Source organism: Marmota monax, unplaced genomic scaffold (genome assembly GCF_021218885.2).
Source record: "Marmota monax isolate L192 unplaced genomic scaffold, Marmota_monax_Labrador192_F-V1.1 WCK01_AAM20220418_F8-fsc00279, whole genome shotgun sequence".
Lineage (NCBI taxonomy): Eukaryota > Metazoa > Chordata > Mammalia > Rodentia > Sciuridae > Marmota > Marmota monax.
In genome coordinates, this window is record NW_026693587.1 from 1240550 (window position 1) to 1261345 (window position 20796).

The 20796-nt window shown below is 33.9% G+C and overlaps 1 protein-coding gene across 1 annotated transcript; it reads left to right on the forward strand.

The window, feature by feature from the left end:
• Nucleotides 1–246: 246 nt before the first annotated feature.
• Nucleotides 247–17880, forward strand: Tyrp1 (tyrosinase related protein 1). The gene is made up of 8 exons (XM_046459356.2): nucleotides 247–261; nucleotides 696–1162; nucleotides 2806–3128; nucleotides 5943–6147; nucleotides 9947–10114; nucleotides 12032–12211; nucleotides 16403–16549; nucleotides 17273–17880. The coding sequence occupies exons 2-8, from the start codon at nucleotides 754–756 to the stop codon at nucleotides 17476–17478; spliced, it is 1638 nt and encodes a 545-aa protein (XP_046315312.2). The 5' UTR covers nucleotides 247–261; nucleotides 696–753; the 3' UTR covers nucleotides 17479–17880.
• The last annotated feature ends 2916 nt before the right edge of the window (nucleotides 17881–20796 follow it).

Below are 20796 nucleotides of genomic sequence, written 5' to 3' on the forward strand. Positions count from 1 at the left end.
AAGCATCATAAGGAAATCAGTGGGAAGGGAATCATGTGCTGATCAAGTAGTTAAAGGGCAGAAAAATCCAGTGATGTGAAAAGGGATTAGTGAAGGGTGGAGAAGAGGACCAGCCCCTCCCAGCTTGGGAGAGCAGGTCTGGGATTAGTTTTCAGGGCAGAAACCCACATATAATTAACAGCTCTGACATCAGAGGACAAGCAAATAAAACCCACTCAACTCCTAGGGAAGTTTGGCAGAGAAACGTCTCAGGAATTTAAGGTACTGGAGAGATGTTCTATGGAGATTGGGTGCATTCTAATCAAAACTCCACTAGGGTGAGGGACTTTAAACTGTAGAAATTATCTTGCTGGAAATCTCCCAATTCTCCCTTCAGATCACTGGTGAAATGTGGTGATCTGCTAATTGATGCTGTTTATAAGATATATTCAGGATAAGTAATTCTTATGTAAATAGAAATGTAAAATGAAGAAAGTTCAATTACTAGGATAGTGGATATAGTTGTTAAGGCATATAAACTTTTCAAAGGTAACTATCTAATTTTACTATGTGCTTGAAATGCCATTTATCTATAAATGTATATAGGTAGGTAATATTTGCATGTATAAAGGTATGTATAAGGTAGGTTGGAAAGGGTTCACACCCTTTTTAAAAGTACTTACATAATTCCATTTGTTTTGTTTTCTTTCATTCAGTTGGATTTTTATCTACGCGCCTCCATTTCCTCTATGCAAAGGACAGCAAACCATATCTATGTCCTGCACTTTGGCTTCCAGCAGAATGAAAGCTTCTAACCTCCTCTGTCTGGGACTGATCTTCCCCTTGCTGCTTTTTCAACAGGCCTGGGCTCAATTCCCACGAGAATGTGCTACTGCTGAGGCTTTGAGAAGTGGTGTGTGTTGCCCAGACCTGTCCCCTTTATCTGGGCCTGGGACTGACCCCTGTGGCTCCTCATCAGGGAGGGGCAGGTGTGAGGCAGTGACTGCAGACTCCAGACCCCACAGCCGCCAGTACCCCCACGATGGCAGAGATGATCGGGAGGGCTGGCCCCTGAGGTTCTTCAATAGGACATGCCAGTGCAATGGCAATTTCTCAGGACATAATTGTGGGAGTTGCCGTCCTGGGTGGAGAGGAGTGGGCTGCAATCAGAGGACTCTCACAGGTAAGTGGGGATAGGAATTGCGATGCAGTCTTGAGTGAGACTCAAGGTTCTTTCTAGATTCTAAAATTATTGGAGCTGGAGGAATACCTGAAAATCATAACTCCACCTTGCTTTTCCCAATTGAACAAAGTAAGGCTTAGAAAGTAAGAACAAAGTAAGAAGTTTGGAATTGAAGCTCAGACCTTATGACAAATAATATTTTCTTTCCATTTGTTGAGCAACCTCCATCTGCTAGAAACTGTGCTAGAGTCAAGGTACTTGTATTAATTGTTACATATGAGATTCAGAAAGGTCTAACCACATGTCTGTTACTTGGTAAACCTGGAATTCACACTGAGCTTTATCTAGCTCTAATATTTCAGCTTCTTCAACTACCCCTGCTGGCTTACAAAGAAATTTCCCACAGTAATGATAAAATCCATTTTAGATGAGAAGCTGGGCCGGCAACCTAAGGAACATCATATAACAAAGCATTAAATAGGAACAGCCAGAGTACTTCATTGTTTTCAATGTGTCAGACACAGGACCAGAGGTTTAGCAAAATACTTATTGAATCTTTATCATGAGCTAGACTTGGTTTAATTGTTTTTATGCATGTGCTCCTTGATCTGAACAATTCTGTAAAGCAGGTATTATTTATATCCACATTTTACAGAAGAAAAAATGAGCTCACAAAAATATGACCAAAGTCACAGGTTAATTCAGGGGTCTTAACCACTGGACAATACTATATACCTTGTTTTTGCAAGACTTATGATGATAAAAAGTAGAAAATTCCAATAAAAAAGCTAACACTGGGCCAAAATAAATATGTCAGGATAATAGAATCATAGAAACAACAAGGAAAGTTAGAGAAAGCTAATAGAAAACCTAGAATAAATTGGGGAGAAAAAAAGAAAAGAAAGCAGGAAGAGAAGGAAAATAAAAAGAAACAAAAGAGGCTGGAAGGAGTTTTAGTTAAGGTATTTTTTTAAGTACACAGGTTGAACATCCATTTTCCAAAAATCCCAAACCTGAACTGCTCTAAAATCCAAAATTATTTGATCCCTGACATAATGCCACAAGTAGAAAATTACATGCCATGAAAAACTTTGTTTTATGCAATAAAAATATTAAAACTATTGTCAAGTTGGGCATGGTAGCACATGTCTATAATACCAGGGGCTCAGGAGTCTGAAACAGGAGGATTGGGAGTTCAAAGCCAGCCTCAGCAAAAGGGAGGCACTAAGAAACTCAGTGAAATCCTGTCTCTAAATAAAATACAAAATAGGGATGGGAATATGGCTCAGTAGTCGAATGTCACTGAGTTCAATTTCCTGGTAACGCCCCCTTCAAAAAACACTATTGTCAAAAATACCTTCAGCTTATAAGATATACATTAAAGAAATTGATTCTGTCTTTTGGATATATATCCCAAACCCAAATATTTCAAAATCCAAAGTTGAAAACATGTCTGGTTCTAATAATTTCAGATAAGGGATGCTCAATATGTAAAATAACTGAAAACAGATTTTAACATAGATATTGCATATACAACCATCATTGGGTGAGTGGGACACAGTGTGTTACAGCATGATTATGCTGCTTCTCTACCCATTCCCTCAAGGCAGATGCTTTCATATCTCTATCTTTTATCCCTCAAGTCAGGAGAAATCTTCTGGAGTTAAGTGCAGAAGAAAAGAACCACTTTGTCCAGGCCCTGGATATGGCAAAGCGCACAACTCACCCTCAATTCGTCATTGCTACCAGGAGATCAGAAGAAATACTGGGACCAGATGGCAACACACCACAATTTGAGAACATTTCCATTTATAACTACTTTGTTTGGACACACTATTATTCAGTCAAAAAGACTTTCTTGGGGGCAGGGCAGGAGAGCTTTGGTGGGGTGGATTTCTCTCATGAAGGACCAGCTTTTCTTACCTGGCACAGGTACCACCTACTGCAGCTGGAGAGAGACATGCAGGTATGCATACCGCCATTTAATTTTCAGATTCTTTACAGATGAGATGCCCTGTTTAGAAGTCATTTTAATTCAATGATTTTCCAAAACACCATAATACATAATGATAGAGTAATTTTATGTTATTAATCTGCCTGTAACACTGAGTTGTTTCTCCCCTACTGAATTCATATTAACTAAATTTGGTCTTTTGTGAAATAACAAAGCCAATTAAGACATCTTTAGGTGTGGATGAAAGATATGGAGATATTCTACAACTCCATAATTGAAAAAATGTCTCTAGTGAAATATGAAACAAAAAAGTCCCATTTGGCACATCTTCTCTACCAAATGTAAGTAAATGCCTCTCTTGATCTGGATGAAGTGAGTGTATATATACTTGTTCTCCTCACTTCCTGAGTCCTGAATATGTGCTTCATCATACCAATTGCTGACTTTTTCCAATATGATGTAGAGTTTAAATAATGGAAAAAGTTTCCATTTAGATTGTTTTATTTTCACTAATATATATATTTTATTTCATTAATATATATATATATATATTTTCCCAGCTACCACTTTGGGGCTTATACCAGAAGCCTGTCTCAACTATCTCAAAACATCATATCAATGGATATGTTAATTTACTTGAATGTAATAATCATTATACACACACACACACACACACACCTATATGTATGTGTTTGTGTATAAAAATATTTTAAAACATCATGTAGTACACCTTAAATATATACAATTTCTAACCCCCCCAAAAAAAAAACCCACATCAATCAAGCATTATTTTTAATTATAAGACCTCTAGGTTTTTTGGTTTTAGCATAAAATAGACCTCAAGTCAGGCATAGTTATCTCATGCTTATTTTGTTTTAAGCAAATGCACTCAAAACACACTAAAGAATCTGGTAACATAAATGATTTATTATCCGTTCTTTTTCCAACTGCTCTGTTTCTTAAGAAAAGTATTGTAATTTTAAACTAAAAATTTAAATGATTAGATCTCAGCTAGGAAATCCATATGCTACACTTGTTTCCTATATAAAATAATAGTAATGAATTTCTCCCCCAAAGTAAAAATCAACCTAAAATGATATGAAAATAGAAACGTTGTTTTTGCAGGAATGCTTGTGCCAGCATTATTTCAGGTGGGAAAATGGTTAGAAGAGATATAATTAACCCTCTAACTTAAAAAATATATTTGTTTGAAAGTAGTCTATCCTTACACAGTTTGAGAGTGATTAAATGAATTCATCTGGTACTCCAAACATCATATTTTATAGCTCTGATTACAAGTTAGACAGTTAGTAGATTATGAGTAGATAAATCTGTCATTTGTAATTGACTCCGGATTTTCATGCTTTTTTATTCCCATGGGCACACCAAAATGAAAGGGCAGTTAGAAACTATCTAAAAGCTTCAATTTTGCCTAGGAAAACTTCAACCATGTTGATTTACATTTTTAAAACCCAGCAGCATTAGGCATTCAACGAATTACAATTTAAGCGTATTATACAGTTGAAATGCCACAGGAATGTTCTCTGGCTCCCAAATGTCAGTTGCTGAACCACAGTCTGATTCTTAATGATCCCTTAGAAGCTGTCAGTAATTTTGGCGAAATGCAATGATGGCTTCTAAACGAGGACTACAGACCCTTGGAGATCAATAACTTGGAGCCTAGAAAAGCTTTCGGCCTTCTAAAACAACAAAGCATAAGAAAAGTTTTCCTAGAAAGGGATTTAAAATGAAAAGGCATAAAGTACTGAGTGCTTGGGAAGTAAGAGAAAATAATGGCAATGCTGCACTTAAATTTCATCCTCTGTACAGAACTCCTCAAAGGCCAAAAGAGATGAGAAATAAGTAAATGAACTCAGCATTTTTTGGGGGTGGGGTGATACCAGGGATTGAACTCAGAGTCACTTGACCACTGAGCCACATCCCCAGACTATTTTGTATATTACTTAGAGACAGGGTCTCACTGAGTTGCTTAGTGCAACTTTTACTGAGGCTGGCTTTGAACTCAGGATCCTCCTGCCTCATCCTCTGGAGTTTCTGGGATTACAGGTGTGAGCCAGCGCCCCCACGTATTTTTTAAAATGTAAAATAAGCTATAAATGATTATTAGATCTTTGTTCAAAAGAACAATAGGCACAAAGATTTATTCTACTTCTATTTAGCATTCCTTTGTTCATGAGTCTCTCAGGCAGAAGCCTCAGTCTTGGTAGTTTAGATTCTGCAGTGGGGGTCTCTAAACAAAACACCCTTAGGGCCCATGTAGATAATGTAAATGTGAAAAGACCATGACCTGTTACCAAGCCAGAATCTAATTTTCTATAGTCATTCAAATTAAATTAAAAACAGAAACAAAACAAATATAGGGATTCCACAAAACACATTTCAAGGTCAAATCTGGAACTAGACTACAATTTAATGATGTTTAAATTAAAGACAGAAAGATGGAAGAAGATGGAAATGTCAAGTAGTGGATGCTATTATGGATAAATTTTGGAATAAGCAATAGAAATATGATTACCTGTCCAAAAAAAGAGGAAAGAAGTTTTTCTTCCAAATTATTTACAAAAATTTCTGCATGATGATTTGAATTTTATTCTCTTTCATGCCTATGTAGATTCTTTGAGTAAATTGCATGCCTTGTTATCTAAGGTATTTAACTTGTCTGGGACTTTCTGTCACCAATGAGAGACTAACTGGTTCCTTAGTAGCTAAAGAGAGTTAATAGAAATAGACAATCAGAGAGTAAAACAAGCAAAGAGGAAGAGTGCAACTGAGCCAGAGAACACTAACAGAGTTTCTGTGACCTAGGAAATGTTGCAGGAGCCTTCTTTCTCCCTTCCTTACTGGAATTTTGCAACTGGGAAGAACATCTGTGATATCTGCACTGATGACTTGATGGGATCAAGAAGCAACTTCGATTCCACTCTTGTAAGCCCCAACTCTGTCTTTTCTCAATGGCGAGTGGTCTGTGAATCCTTGGAAGATTATGACACCCTGGGGACACTTTGTAACAGTAAGTTCCAAGTGACAACTAGTAGTCAGAACTCCTTGTTAGATAAAGATATTAAATATGCTATAAACATGGTGCATGGAAGATCCTTCATTCCATTAAGGACTTCAGAATAAAAGTTACTATCCCCATAGAGGATCCATGTACAGATCCTCACCTGAGCACCTGGGATGTTCAAGGCCACCTCCAAAGTGATCCCAGGAAACAGATGTGGCCTATTTATCTTCACATCATTTTTCTTGAGTAATTCAGTCAGTATATTGCTAACTTCCTTATTTTTAGCAATGTCCAGTTGTATAAATTAATCCTCTTAGTATATCCAGTTCTGCTTAGTAGTCATGTGTCTTGAGTTGGAATTTCACAGAAATATTTCAGAAGAAAATCTGAAGTATGCAAAAAAGATTTGGAAATGCTCTGAGAGGAGAAAAAAGAAGAAAGGGAGGGAGGGAGAAAACACAAAAACTTTTGTGGTTATTCAATAGAGTTAAAAGCCAAAGGTGATAAAGGGGACATTTTTCAAAAAAGGAAGGTACCATATAGGTGCTGCCCACCAGTGAGCCACATTGCGTCCCTCCTGAGGTTAACCTGAGAGAATTCTTGACCAGTTTCCCTAGCATTCTTTCTCCAGGAAACTGATGTCCCTTTCACAGTATAAGTTTCTGTAATTTGTGAATCTATTCTTGAGCTTCCTTGGATGATATTACTTATCTCTGTACTGTTAACATTAGGTCTTAAATATCTAAGTCTCCTACCCCAACTTATCTTTCTTCTTCAGGCATTTTGGGCTATTTTGATCATTTGCTCTTCCATATAAAAACTAGAAGCATGGGTATATATATTCAGAACAATTTTCTACACAGATTTTCCTTCATTAAGTGTTAAATTATTTTATAAGTTTAAAAAGAGAATATTCTAATAATGTGCAAGGCACTGAAAAAAAAAATCCTCTACAGCAACAGTTTGATTCCCAGCACTGAAAAACAAAACAAAAATACTCCAACAAAGCAAAACAAACAAACAAACAAAAAAAAAAAACGAGGAAGAGACAGAGAAAGTAACCTTAAATAGAACAGAAGGAAATAGGTGTATAATTTTCACCATTGAAAGAGTATTTAGCTGTTTATAGAAATAAAAATATGTGATACTATATAATATAATTATATAATAAAATTATATATAACTATATATAATTATATAATATATTTTTCCTCTATGGAACTTTAAAAATTAGAATAAATTTGTATTTTTTGTCAGGCTGAGTTATTCTACCTGTGGCAGAGAAATTAAGTGGAAGCGCATACCAAAGCTGTTATATTTGGACTTCAGAGTTTTCCATGCATTTTCTAATAATATTTATGATTGGGTGCCCCAAAAAAGGACAATTCAATAAAGTGAAGATGTTTTATTTTCATCACAGTTTTTCTTATAAATAGAACAAGTCTCAAAATTCAAAGACATAGTTTTATGACAAATTAATAATTATTTGCTGTGAAACAAACTTTAAGATTACCCTGGTCTCAGTTCAATATATAAAAACCAAATATTTTATTTATTAGTTAAGCTAAAGAAAAGGGGAAACTAAACTTTTATTGAACACATTATATATCTCATAGTGTGTGAAATGCTTTAGTATCTTTAATCCTCATAGCAATTATTTCTTCTCTCTACTTTTCCTCTTGGAAAATCCTATTTATTCTTGTGGTTTCATTGATCATCTTTGTAGGAAACCCATACATATTATATCAGATCAATACTTCCTCAGCTATCTCATTGTTTATATTCTTCTTGCACTCCACTTGGTTGATTGAAAAAGTGATTTATTGACATGTAACATTCTTCGAGCTACTAAAATATTATCTTTGATTAATCAAATGAAAAATAGTTCTTTTTATGCCATATTGCTCAAATCTATTTTTTTCCTTCAAATACTCAGAATTTTCCATTCATTCTTGGAAATTCCACAGAACTCTGATACGCTGGATGTGAATATTTGTTCATGTTTAAAAAATTTAAAAATAACTGGAGACAGTTAAATAAATAGCCTTAAATATTTTCTTTACTCTCGAAATTCTTTACTATGAAATTCCACAAGGGAAAATTAGGATATAGTACTTAGAAATTCAAGTTTATCCATACGTTTTTGGGGAGGGGGATTTATTGATAACTCCCTAAACAGTAATCCTCAAAATATCAGCTCAGATTGATAATTTAACTAGTGATTTTGGAAAATTTTGGGTGATGATGTAACCCCAATAAATGCGCATATACTTTCCAATCTCAGTATAGGTGTATTTTTTCTTTATATATTATATAAAGTTCATTATGCTAATTCATCAGGTAGTAATAATTATGTTAATTACTATGCAATACAGGAAGTTTTATGAACAAAGTAAGTGGAATGTGAGTTGAAGTTGCAGTACTCTCTCTCCCAGTCCAATTATATTCTTGTCCCTTTAGGGCACATATTTTTCTCTCTGGAGACCAGTGGGACAGACTGATGCAAAATGCTCCTAGTCAATCTCCTCTCCTCCCACCGGTCTACTTTCTTCCTAATGAATTAAATATAACTTTCTGTTCCTGCTACTTGATGTCTTCACAATAAGGCTCTGGTCTAGCTTCCCTTTGTTCCCCACAGTCCACTATACTCCTCTATTGCCACATATTCCTGGAAGGCTCTTCTCCAAACAAGCATTTTTTACATCCATCAAGAGCCTTCCCAATCAACAACACACACCAAACAATTGCTGTAAATGCCAGGCACTGTGAAGGCCAAGGAGCACACTGCTGAGCAAGGACAGAAGAGTTCTTCTGAGAAGGTTTCTGTATAAATAGAAGAGAGCGGCTGGACCCCTCATTATTTCCTCTGCCTAAAATGATTTACTTTGTAAAATTCCTCCTAGTTCTATGGAAATTCTTTTCAACCCATCAGAGTTCTTTATAAATCTCTTGTTTATGAAATCGTTTTGGAGCCATCTGACTGGAAATAATTTCTCTCTCTCTCTCTCTCTCTCTCTCTCTCTCTCTCTCTCTCTCTCCCTCTCTCGTTCTCTTTCTCCCTGCATCATCCTTCCTCTCTTCTTCACTCCCTTAAAGTTCCTATCATATTATCTATCCCTAGTAACACAGCTCTTTGTTTACCTATTTGTTCCTACTCTTCAGAAACTTGAATTATTTATCACATTAATTGATGAAAAAGCTGAAGAATGTGTACTTATTGAAATGCACACTACTTTACAAAGTGATTGGGGATTTTTTTCCCCCCTTAGGCCTCTGAAGACTTGAAACAAATGGCATTTTGGTGTGAAATTGTGTGTGTGTGTGTGTGTGTGTGTGTGTGTGTGTGTGAGAGAGAGAGAGAGAGAGAGAGAGAGAGAGAGAGAGAGAGAAATATAGAATTTATTGCAGAATTTAGGTTTGGGAGATAATTTCAGCAAAATCCAATTTTTTATGGAATTCTCACTTTGTTATATTCTCATGAAAAAAAAATTAAAATTTGTTTCCTACCAAGGAAAACCTATTTTTCAGTGTTCATGTTGTGTATAAAGTTTTAGAGCTGGGGGTGGTGGCACATACCTGCAATCTCAACTACTCCAGAGGCTGAGACAGGAGGAACACAAGTTCAAGGCCAGCTTTATCCTGTCACAAAAAATAAAAGGACCCACAATGTAGCTCAGATACAGATAGTTGAGCTTGATACAATTCCTAGTCCAAACAAACAAGCAAACAATAACAACAGAACATTTAGAGAGTAAGGACAAGACCTCTGGGCATCCTATAAATGTTTGTCCTCTTTTTTCCCCAGGCACGGAGGGTGGGCCAATCAGGAGAAATCCAGCTGGAAATGTGGGCCGACCCATGGTGCAGCGTCTTCCCGCACCACAGGATGTCGCTGAGTGCTTGGAAGTTGGTGTATTTGACACACCTCCTTTTTATTCCAATTCTACAAACAGTTTCCGGAACACAGTGGAAGGCAAGTAAACTAAATCCGTGCTTTGGAGAGGAAGCTGCCAGGTTCAAAATCAGGTCTCTCTGAAAAGGCTTTGAATGGCATATTGGTCCTGTGAGTTCCTATGAAATGAGTACTGGTAGCATTTACTCACAATTTTATGCTCAAAAAAAGAAGCTTCTTGAAGTGTCAGACTATGAAACTCCATGTAATAATTACAGAGGAAGACACTGAAAATTATTTCCCACTCTTAAACACAAAAAAAAAACCCTTAAAGTCAAATTTCTGGCAGCAACCTGGCCATTATGTGCGACTATATCCAAGTCTAGCCCTGGCAAAAAATATTCAAGAATTGACATTTACTTTTTAAAAACAATGTTCTTTAATAAGTCAAAATAACAATTTAAAGTAATTTCAAACGATTAGTTGACATTCTCTAAAACCCGGTTTAGGCTTGTTATATATAGGTTTTATCATCCTGTAACTTTTTAAAAACACTTACTAAAAAATTGACTTATCTTCTTCTGACTTTTAATTTGAGCTTTCTTGCTCACCAACATTTTTCAAGTATCTCAAAGCTGAGAAAACTGAAATCGAAAGAAGTGAAAGGCTTTCCTGAGATATTTAGCTACTTAGTAACAGAACACAGATTCAAATCCAAATTTTCTAAGTCCAATGTCTTGAAATAATAAATTTTGATACTCTAAATCATACTTGATATATATTTAAAATTTTAAAGGACGATAATTACATGTAACTTTAATATAAACTTCTTATTGTTCAAATTTTCCTTAAAGACAGCATTGCACACATTAGAGGATGTGCTCTACTACCCTGCCACCCAGAAAATGAGTACAGGTCTCTCTCCTGTGATCTGAGATACTTGATAGATAAACATGATAATTAATTCTCTCCCCTTTTATTATCAAAAGCATATGTCATTCTTATCTACTTTAAGTGTGTTTTAAATTTAATAACTACATAAATGCAATCATTTGGAGATGATTCCCTAGATAACTACTATATATTGACTAAACTAGAATTTATAAACTAAGTAGACTGATTTCTAAGAGAATATACAGATTGTTTTATTAATGCCTAATAGAAGATAAATTATACTGATTTCCTGGCAGCAGAATGTATGAAAATTCATACATTTCATGTACATTATAAACAATCTTTAAATATTTCCTGTTATCAAAATATAAAGGAATAAATGCATGAAAGATGAATAAATGAATGAATGGCTTTATCTATACAACATTCTTCAAGCCATTCAAACACATATAACTCTTCACTTATATTTGCAATCTTCTTGGCATCTATCTTCATTTTCTCCTTAATATAGTGAAATATTTATCAAAAATCCTATAAATGTTTTGACAGTAGATTTTCCAGATGTTTAAAACTAGTACAGAAATGGTAGGAAAGTGCTGAGACATATTAAATTCCCTACAAAAAAAATAATTTTCTAAAAATAAACATGCTGACAGTCATTGAAAAAGAGTTGAGGTTGGAGACAAAAGTAACATCTGGCATTTTAAGTTTCAGGACAAACAAAGTGGTGTTCTTCCAATTGTGTCAGCAATTTTTAGTGACACTTGGAGATCTCTACTATCTTTATTTTCATGTAGAACAATGTCTGCCTTGTCAAGATAGAATGTTGTATAAATTTTGACTGACATGCTTGGCAGGTCATTATTTTTAACCTAGAGGTTACCTTTAGAATGTCATGCCACTAGTTTAAAACTAACCTAGTTCTGGATATAGCAAGCACATGTCATCAGCCATTGGAACAGAGAAGTCATGCTATTATATTAATGCAAAATTTGGCCTGAAAAACGTTGGATAACTGTTTCTCAACATGATCACTGCTATTGATTTGAAAAGTGAAATATGTGCAGCATTTTCTACTGTTCTCATCCTTACTTTTAAATCTAGGTTACAGTGATCCGACAGGGAAGTATGACCCTGCTGTTCGGAGTCTTCACAATTTGGCCCATCTATTCCTGAATGGGACAGGAGGACAAACCCATTTGTCTCCAAATGACCCCATTTTTGTCCTTCTGCATACTTTCACTGATGCTGTCTTTGATGAATGGCTGAGGAGATATAATGCTGGTGAGACACTTTCATATGCTTTTCTAAGTCTCCACGAAGGGGATTGCTCTATGGCACTGTTATCAGTTTAAGCTAGCACTCGACACACATAAAATACCCTTCAAAATAAGGATAAAATAGCTGCACTCTCTAGCCATTGCCAGATATTCAAAGCCACTCTGAAAGTGCAGGAGCTTCTCAGGATAGTTACTTTAAGATGACATTTATTCATTGGGACTAACCAGATAATGCCTTCTCATTTTTGCTATGAAAAAATGATTATCATGTCTCCCAACTTTTTCTTCCCATATCTTCCAACCAATATTCTCATTGCTTTTTAACATAAATGGGAAAACCTAACAGAGCTCTTTTTTGGTGCCCCCCCAAACTAAATATTCCACACCTGATTTAATCCACAGTTCTGAGTTTTGTTTATTTTATGCCCTTACATAAAATTGAAATTTTGTTAAATTAAAAAGTTAATGTTGATTTTTATACTATACCATAGAAAATCTCTTTTAAAAAGTTCATTTCAGTCAATGCATTGTTTAAATATTATTAGAAAGACCTCTTTTTCTGCATCCCTACTCAGCTGAGAGTCTTGTGTTACTTTTTGAAAGATGAAAATACTTCAAATAGTTAATATTTTGAAAGTGATCTACATTTTGGCTTCTGTGCTTTTAGTTCATCATGCACATAAACATGGTATCTGAGGTTAATTAACCATTGATTTGTCAGTTCTTAATTTTATGTGTGTGCATGTGTTTGTGTGAATAGTAAAAGTCTCTATTCCAACCTGCTCAGTACCACTAATTGATGAGTTGGTAAACAGTCTACTGAATTGGAAAATTTTTAACAAACAAGCAACTTACACATAAATATTGTTCAGTTGTCAGTGAATTATGAATTCATTGATTGGGGTTCTACTTCATATTTCATGTGTATTTATATTAAAAAAACTGTAATCACAACAAAGTGTCTAATTTTTGCAGTATCAGCTTCTAAAAAGTAAAAAAAAAAAAGACAATAAGACTTTTGTGATGCAAACTGAGTACTGGGTTTCCATGATTCCCTCACCCCTTATGATTATCTTGCCCACTCCCTAATCTATTTAGTCATTCATTTTTAACAAAACTTTCCAAAGTGCTCAACTTATTTCTTATAGAAGAAACGTCATTTTTTTCAATCATAATTATCACTTTGTGTATATTTAACTGTATTATTTTGTTATAGTAACAAGTAAACTGGAATTAACAAGGTAAGGAATTAACAAACCCAAGTTTTGTTAAACATATACTTCTAAAAACTAACCAGCAGTGTATAAATTATGCTTATCTAGCCATTCACAATGCCATGTATGTTAATAAACTTTTCAAAGAAAATGGAGAATTTTAGGTAATCTGGCAAGTCTCTTTAAGTGGAGTTTTCTTTCAGTGATGAAAATTGTTCTTTTGCTTTTCATATCTTGATTGAAAAATAATTACTTCACATTCATAGCAATTGGTTAAAGTTCTCTAGATTCAATAGTCATTGATGAACCAGAAAAAAAATAGCTTTATTTTATTTTCCTGACGCTCCTTTTGTTTGAGCTATACCTAGCATAAAGTTTCTCGTTACCTGGTAAGTAGTGGAAAGAAAAGTATTATAAATAAAAAATAGAAAATTAGTCTACAGCATATTCCTGAGAAAATGTGGCCAAAAAATTAAAAGGTAATTTGTAAAGTAATGTCATAAAACAACTATCATATGGATAAAGGAAAATAAAAATATTAGAGGAATTTCTAAAATTTTCCATAAATCAGAGCTCTTCATGAAAATAAATCTAGGAGCAGAGAATGAAATTACTTTTTATATGGATCAAAGATCTCTATAAATATATTGAAGGTTATTTCAAATTCATAGGATTATAGAATTAATTACTAACATCAGAATGGGATAACAATTACATTTTATAGTCAAAGGAAATTACAGTCATTCACTTGTAATATCCATTATGGAATTTTCTTAATAGACATGAGATAGTCTAACACAGACCATCCAACTCTAATTACAATAGCATTAATTTCTATTTACTAAATTGTAGGTCTGTGTAACATATAATTCAATTCTTTCTCTTTTTTCCCAACTGACAATTATGAGTTAATATTTAAACATAGTAGCCCAAAAGTTTAGTGCATTTCTCAGAAGGCAGTTAATACATTTCCCAGAACAATTACTACTTCACCTCTTGAGCCATGAGAGAAATGAAGTAATCACACACATCTATATGAATCCTTCACAAACATTATTTGGGAACACCTACTATTTCCTGGGAAGTATTCTAGGTTCCAGAAGTAGGATACAAAACTCAGACCTGCCTGGTAGTAGAAATGACCATAAGTAAGTGTAAATATACTATGTTATGTTAGATTGTAAAACAGATAGTACATTTGATTGTAAAAGTCTATGTAGACAAAATCAAAACACAGATAGGGAGTACTGTGTAGATACATGGAGGAAGATTGTTCCAAACAAAAAAGGAGAAAGGAGCCCAATGTGGTTGGAGCAGAGGAGGAAGTAGGTAGAGAATGGTAAGAGATACTAAGGTCAGAGGGAAAACAGTGCAGAAACTCAAGATCCTTCAGTTTAAGAGAGATGGGGAGCATTGGAAAGATTTTCACGTAGAGAAGTTACATGGCAATCCAGTTGCTGCTACTGTTATTTTTACTATGATTCTTCCAATGGATTTCACTTCATCACACAGGTGGAACTGAATTGGGTTGAGGTTGGTCAAGTCAGGATTCACAAGAAAGATGAAATGAGAAGTTTGAAAATTTACCTGAATTATTACCAGGTGTGGTGGCACACGCCTGTAATCCCAAAGGTTCAGGAGGCTGAGACAGGAAAATCACAAGTTCAAGGCCAGCCTCAGCAACTTAGAAAGGCCCTAAGCAACTTAGTGAGACCCTGTCTCAAAATTATAAAAATAAGAACAATAAGGGCTAGGGATGGAGCTCAATGCAAAACATCTCTGGGCTCAATCCCCAGTACCAGAAAAAAAAAATTACCTGAATTATTAACCTGAATGTGTAACTTTAACAAATAACTACTAAAAATGTGCTGGATTATGAGCTCCTTGAGGGCAGGAATGTTACCTTTTCATTGCTAAAATGCCAGTGTCTATGCCATTGCCTGTCACCAGTAGGCACTCAGAACGTTTTATCAAATAAATATTCAATTAGCTTTAACACAGTGAATATAAAGTCGCCAAAATGTAAACACCACTTGCCAAGTCTGTGATCATTGTTCTTCAAACAGTGTGATTTATAGGATCACAATAACTGTTGAGGTAATACACATCTTGCAAATAGAAAATATAAAACCCAACTGGCCTTCTCAAACATTCTAGCCCTTAAAAATATATTCTCATTAGTGACCTGCACAAGCCCATTTTGTGACATTCCATTTGGTATTTAATTATAATCCCATATAAATAGAGAAAAACAAAGAACAGCAAAACAAAGAACAACCTTTTGCCACAGAGAACCAATTATTTCCTTTATCCCTAAAGAAAGAAATTCACTAATGAATGATATGTGTTCACTAATGAATGATAATGTTAATGATATAAATTCCTCATATATAAATACCTTATACTTAGAAACAGGAGAGAGGGAATGAAGCAAATTAGATTGCAGGAACTTGATGAAAATTTTTAATTATTTTTTGATAACAATAAAACCTGAAATAATATAGATTTCTCTAAAAGTAAACATAAAGAAATGAAAAATATCAAACAAATTTGTCGTTAAGAACAATCTCCAATAAATACATCATCTCTCAAATTTGAAATACAGATGACACTACAGTAAGTCATAGATGTATCTTTTCTTTGACTTTGAAAAATGTTTTATGCATTTTAAATTATCTGCCATAATTTTAAAAATAAAATAACTATAATCATCATAGATAATATGATACTAAAATTCCTCTGTTCATAAAAATTTTACATGTGTATTAAATGATATTATTATGTGCATTCAAAGCATGTGAACCGTTTTATGTAATTTATGTAATTTTCTGTTCTGCTATAGTGAAATTTTATGTCTTAATTCATTGTGAAATATGAAAAAAAATTTTACATTCTCTGTTAATATTGAACACCTAAAAATATAATAATCACATTAATATTACCTTCGTATTTATTAACCAGTTGTCTTTGGAATATATTAGATATATCCACATTCCCACTGGAAAATGCTCCTATTGGACATAATAGACAGTACAATATGGTGCCATTCTGGCCTCCAGTTACCAATACAGAGATGTTTGTTACTGCTCCAGACAACCTGGGATACGCTTATGAAGTTCAATGGCCAAGTGAGTGTTAAAAATGTATTTTTAATGTGGTATTTTCCAAAAGCAAGCTTGTTGTCTCTAAAGTAAAATAATCACAATATTCTGAAGCAAACCTTTTCATTGGATATGAAACTTTCATTTGGACTTTTGTTTGGGGATAAAGAGATGGAATTTAACATTTATTGAGAACTCACTCTGATGTGCTATTGAGCTGATTATTCAGCACTCTGTCTCATTTAAACTTCACAAGTCTTTGAGGTAAGTATTACAATTCTTGCTTCACAATTAAAGAAGCTGATGTTTAAAGAGGTTTGATTGTCAAAGATCTCATTTCCAATAAGTGGGAAGAATGAGTTGTCAGCTTATATTTATAAATGAAGAGGGATCAAGATATTCTTAAGCTTTTCTTTCTGAGATTTTGAAATTCAAAGCTTTCCTATTCAATTTTAAATCTCAACAAGCATCATTTCTTCAACTTAAAAATGGAAATGAAAATAACTGTAGACTACTAAATGAAAATAACTAAATAAATGAAAATAACTGCAGACTACTAAAGAAGTTAGAAAGTGCCTTCCAGATTACAAATGCTGCATTAAGCAATGTGGTCCATTGAAATTAAATTTGAAGATTTCTGTTAAAGTGATTACAACAATACCTTATTCAAGTTGTCCATGTTTTAGTGACAAATATATTTAGTGACAAATATATAATATATTTTTAACTCTCATTTTCTTTTTCAAATAGGTCGGGATTTCAGTATATCTGAGATTGTAACCATAGCAGTAATTGCTGCTTTATTACTGGTGGCAGTTGTTTTTGTGGGTGCTTCTTGTCTGATTCGTGCCAGAAACAAAATGGATGAAGCTAATCAGCCTCTCCTCACTGATCAGTATCAACACTATGCTGACGAATATGAAAAAATCCAGAATCCTAATCAGTCCAGGGTCTGATAATAAGAAACCTATTCCTGTATGCATTAGTATCAGAGAAAATCCTGTTGGAAAAATAGTAGATTGACTTATCAACTGTATTTTCTTTTACTTTGTTATTTTCTTTGTTATACAGACATATATTAGATTAAAGCATCATTCTTCAGAGCAGAGAAGAATAATTTGGACTCTTTTAAATAGATTATAATTATGAGCTCTATTTAAAATAGTAGGCTGAATCAATTCTATAATATTTGATGGGATAGTGTGATGATCTTTAGCATGCTTCAAAGGTTGACTATATAAGATATTATGCTTTAAATATAAATAAAAATAAAGTTTGACATAAGATCTCTGTTTAAAATACACGAGTGGGCATTTCTACACTTTTAAAATGTAAATGTATTTCCATTTTTGATATTGGTCCACAGATATAAAGGCAACCACATTTATTGGTCAAAACTAATTATGTGGAGTTATAAATAAATTAGATCTTAATTCACTTTTTCAAATTGGTGTTGTCATTTGGTTTCAGCTTATATTATTTAGTCTCAGAGTTTTAGTCAGTTTTGCATTTCTGAGACCCAAAGTCCTGACAAGAACAACTTACTGGAGCAAAAATTTATTCTGGCTCAGCTTTTCAGAGGTTCAGTTCACTGTTGGCCAACTCAGGACATGGCAACCAGAAAGCAAAGAGAGAATTCCCTCACCAGGGCTAGATACAAACTCCAAATATATAGCCTCCAGTGATCTGCTTCCTCCAGCCATCCCTTACCTGCCTACAATTATAACCCAGTAAACCCATAGGATTAATCCACTGATTAGGTTATAATTCTCATAATATTATCATTTTACCTCTGAATCTTCTTGCATTGTGTCACACATGAATGTGGGGGGACACCTCATATCTAAACCATAATAGTCAGGTTCAAGGCCCAAACAAAATCACAGTCTTTGTCACATTTTGGAGAGATAAAGCTTTCCTTTGCTAAGAGAGGACTGCTGTTGTCTGTTTACCACTGTGTTCCCCTACCTCCAATTCACTGAAAGGGAATGGAATTCACTACCCATTCATACATTTCATCTCTTAATTCCACTTCTAGCATCTTAGAAGTCTACAAAGAAAGCATAAAAGTAGAGAACATGCTTCCTAGTATTCACAGATAGTGTTCTATTCTCTGTATTTCATTCAAATAGCATATATTATCATTTGCCAACCTTGTATTTATTTTCAAAATAAAATATTATTTATTTCATTCTCTGCTTCTATCCAGTTTTGCAGTTATGCTATTTTCCCCTGTTTTTCTATGTTTGTTTGTTTGATTTTGTTTTGTTTGTGGTGTTGGGGCTTGAACCCAGAGCCTCATGAATGCTATGCAAGCACTCTACCACTGACTCACATTCCCAGCCCTTCCTTCTGTTCTAACTTGAAGTACTTTTTCTCTTTTTGTGTTCTATAAAATAATATTCCCAAGATGAACTATATACATTGATCTTAAATGAACAAACATTGAAATTAAAATTGGAAAAAAGAAATACTAACTATAATAACCTTAACCTATAGAAAATGGCTAATTTGATATTCCCAACCCAATATACAGAAACAAAATTAAAGTCATATGACTCTAATTTGTTACTAGTTTTCTTTATATTAACCAATCCTAAGGCTATGTACATAAGATAAACAGACAGAATATATTAAAGAGCTTGATATAAAAATAGGATTTTTTAAACTTTCAAATAACATTACTCAATTAATTTTTTTAGAAATACATTTGATTTATCAACATGCTATATATTCATGGATTTTCAGAGAAATTATTGTGAACTGTAAGATTTATTTTTTACATAGAACAGCAATGAAACTGAACACCCCCACTTCATAGTTTTGGATATTTAGTAATTACTTATTCCAGAAACATTTATTAAGCTTATACTAAGTATCAGTGATAGTTCAAGGCACAATGGAATTTTGGAGGAGAAAATCAAGACTGTAAAATTGAGAAGGTCATATTTGACTTGGGCCTCAATGAATGCCAATGGATTTACCAAATATAAAGTAGAGAAGGGCATTCTGTTCAGAAGTGACAAAATGAGTAAAGGCACAGAAGTTTGAAAGAGCATGGAACATTCAAAAATATAAAGTAGGTCAGTGTGGTTAGAACATAGATTTCATGGAGGGGAATAGGAAGATATGTTGGGACTAAAACCAGGATATCCTATATGCAATGCTAAAGAATTTGGAATTCATTCTACAGAAAAGGCAGAACAGGAGAAAGTCATAAATAAGCTGTTTTAGAAAGATAATGGTGGTTGTGATACCCGTACATAATGTTGATGAGGAATGGTTTGAGTAGAGACTAACAGGCTAGTTAATATGTAATAGCTTGTGGGAGAAGAGAAGAGGACCTGTCCCAAAATATAAACATTAATTGCAAATAACTCTAAGAGAAAGCTGCACTTATCATATTATGATTCATGTGAAGTGTGTCACTGTATTTTTCTTACATTCAAAGACTTTCATTTATTGTATTGCTCTATAATACCTTATGAGTTATCTTGATCGGGCAACCATTGCTCTTCCTATAATAAGGTAAATTATTCATAACAAATAATACTCATCTGTTGCCTTGGAATTTTTTTCATTGTTCTTAGTTCTCCAGTTCTCTTATAAAACATAGTATTTGGTATTATTATGCACTCACTGGAAAGCAAATTTCACACCACTTTAAATTTACTCTTTCCAGTTACATAAATACCAATTGCATGCCAATGCACAAACTGAACTCAGCTTTATGGTTTAAATGGAGTGAGAAAAAATGCCGAAATGTATCTTCCTATACAATCAAAAATAAAAAGTGATTATGTTTGTAGCCCTCAGTTATATCCTGTCTTTATTCCCAGAAGCAGATTTCAGAGCTAGTGTAAACATAAATATCCTTGAACTTTAAAAATTAGATACAGGAAAAAAGAGAAGTTTGAGGCGATTAAAGTTCTGAATACAATTCAGAAGAGTCAATAATGCGACATATTTTTTGTTCTTTGCTGAATTCTGGTGAAAAAATTTTGTCCATTGAACAATCAATGTACAATGATGTTGGGCAGAGAGCTAACATGTAATAAGAAGAAAAACTATTTAACAATATTGACAAATTAAATATCATAATACAGATGAAATTTCACAAGAAAAAATGCAGAATATAATAATTCAGAAACATCACTGCAAAATACTTGTAGAGGAAAGTAGGAACTACCATGATTCTTGACTAAATAACCAGAAGATTTTAGTGAATTTCAAGTTTGCTATATAACAAAAAGTGTAAGACAATAAAAAAGAAA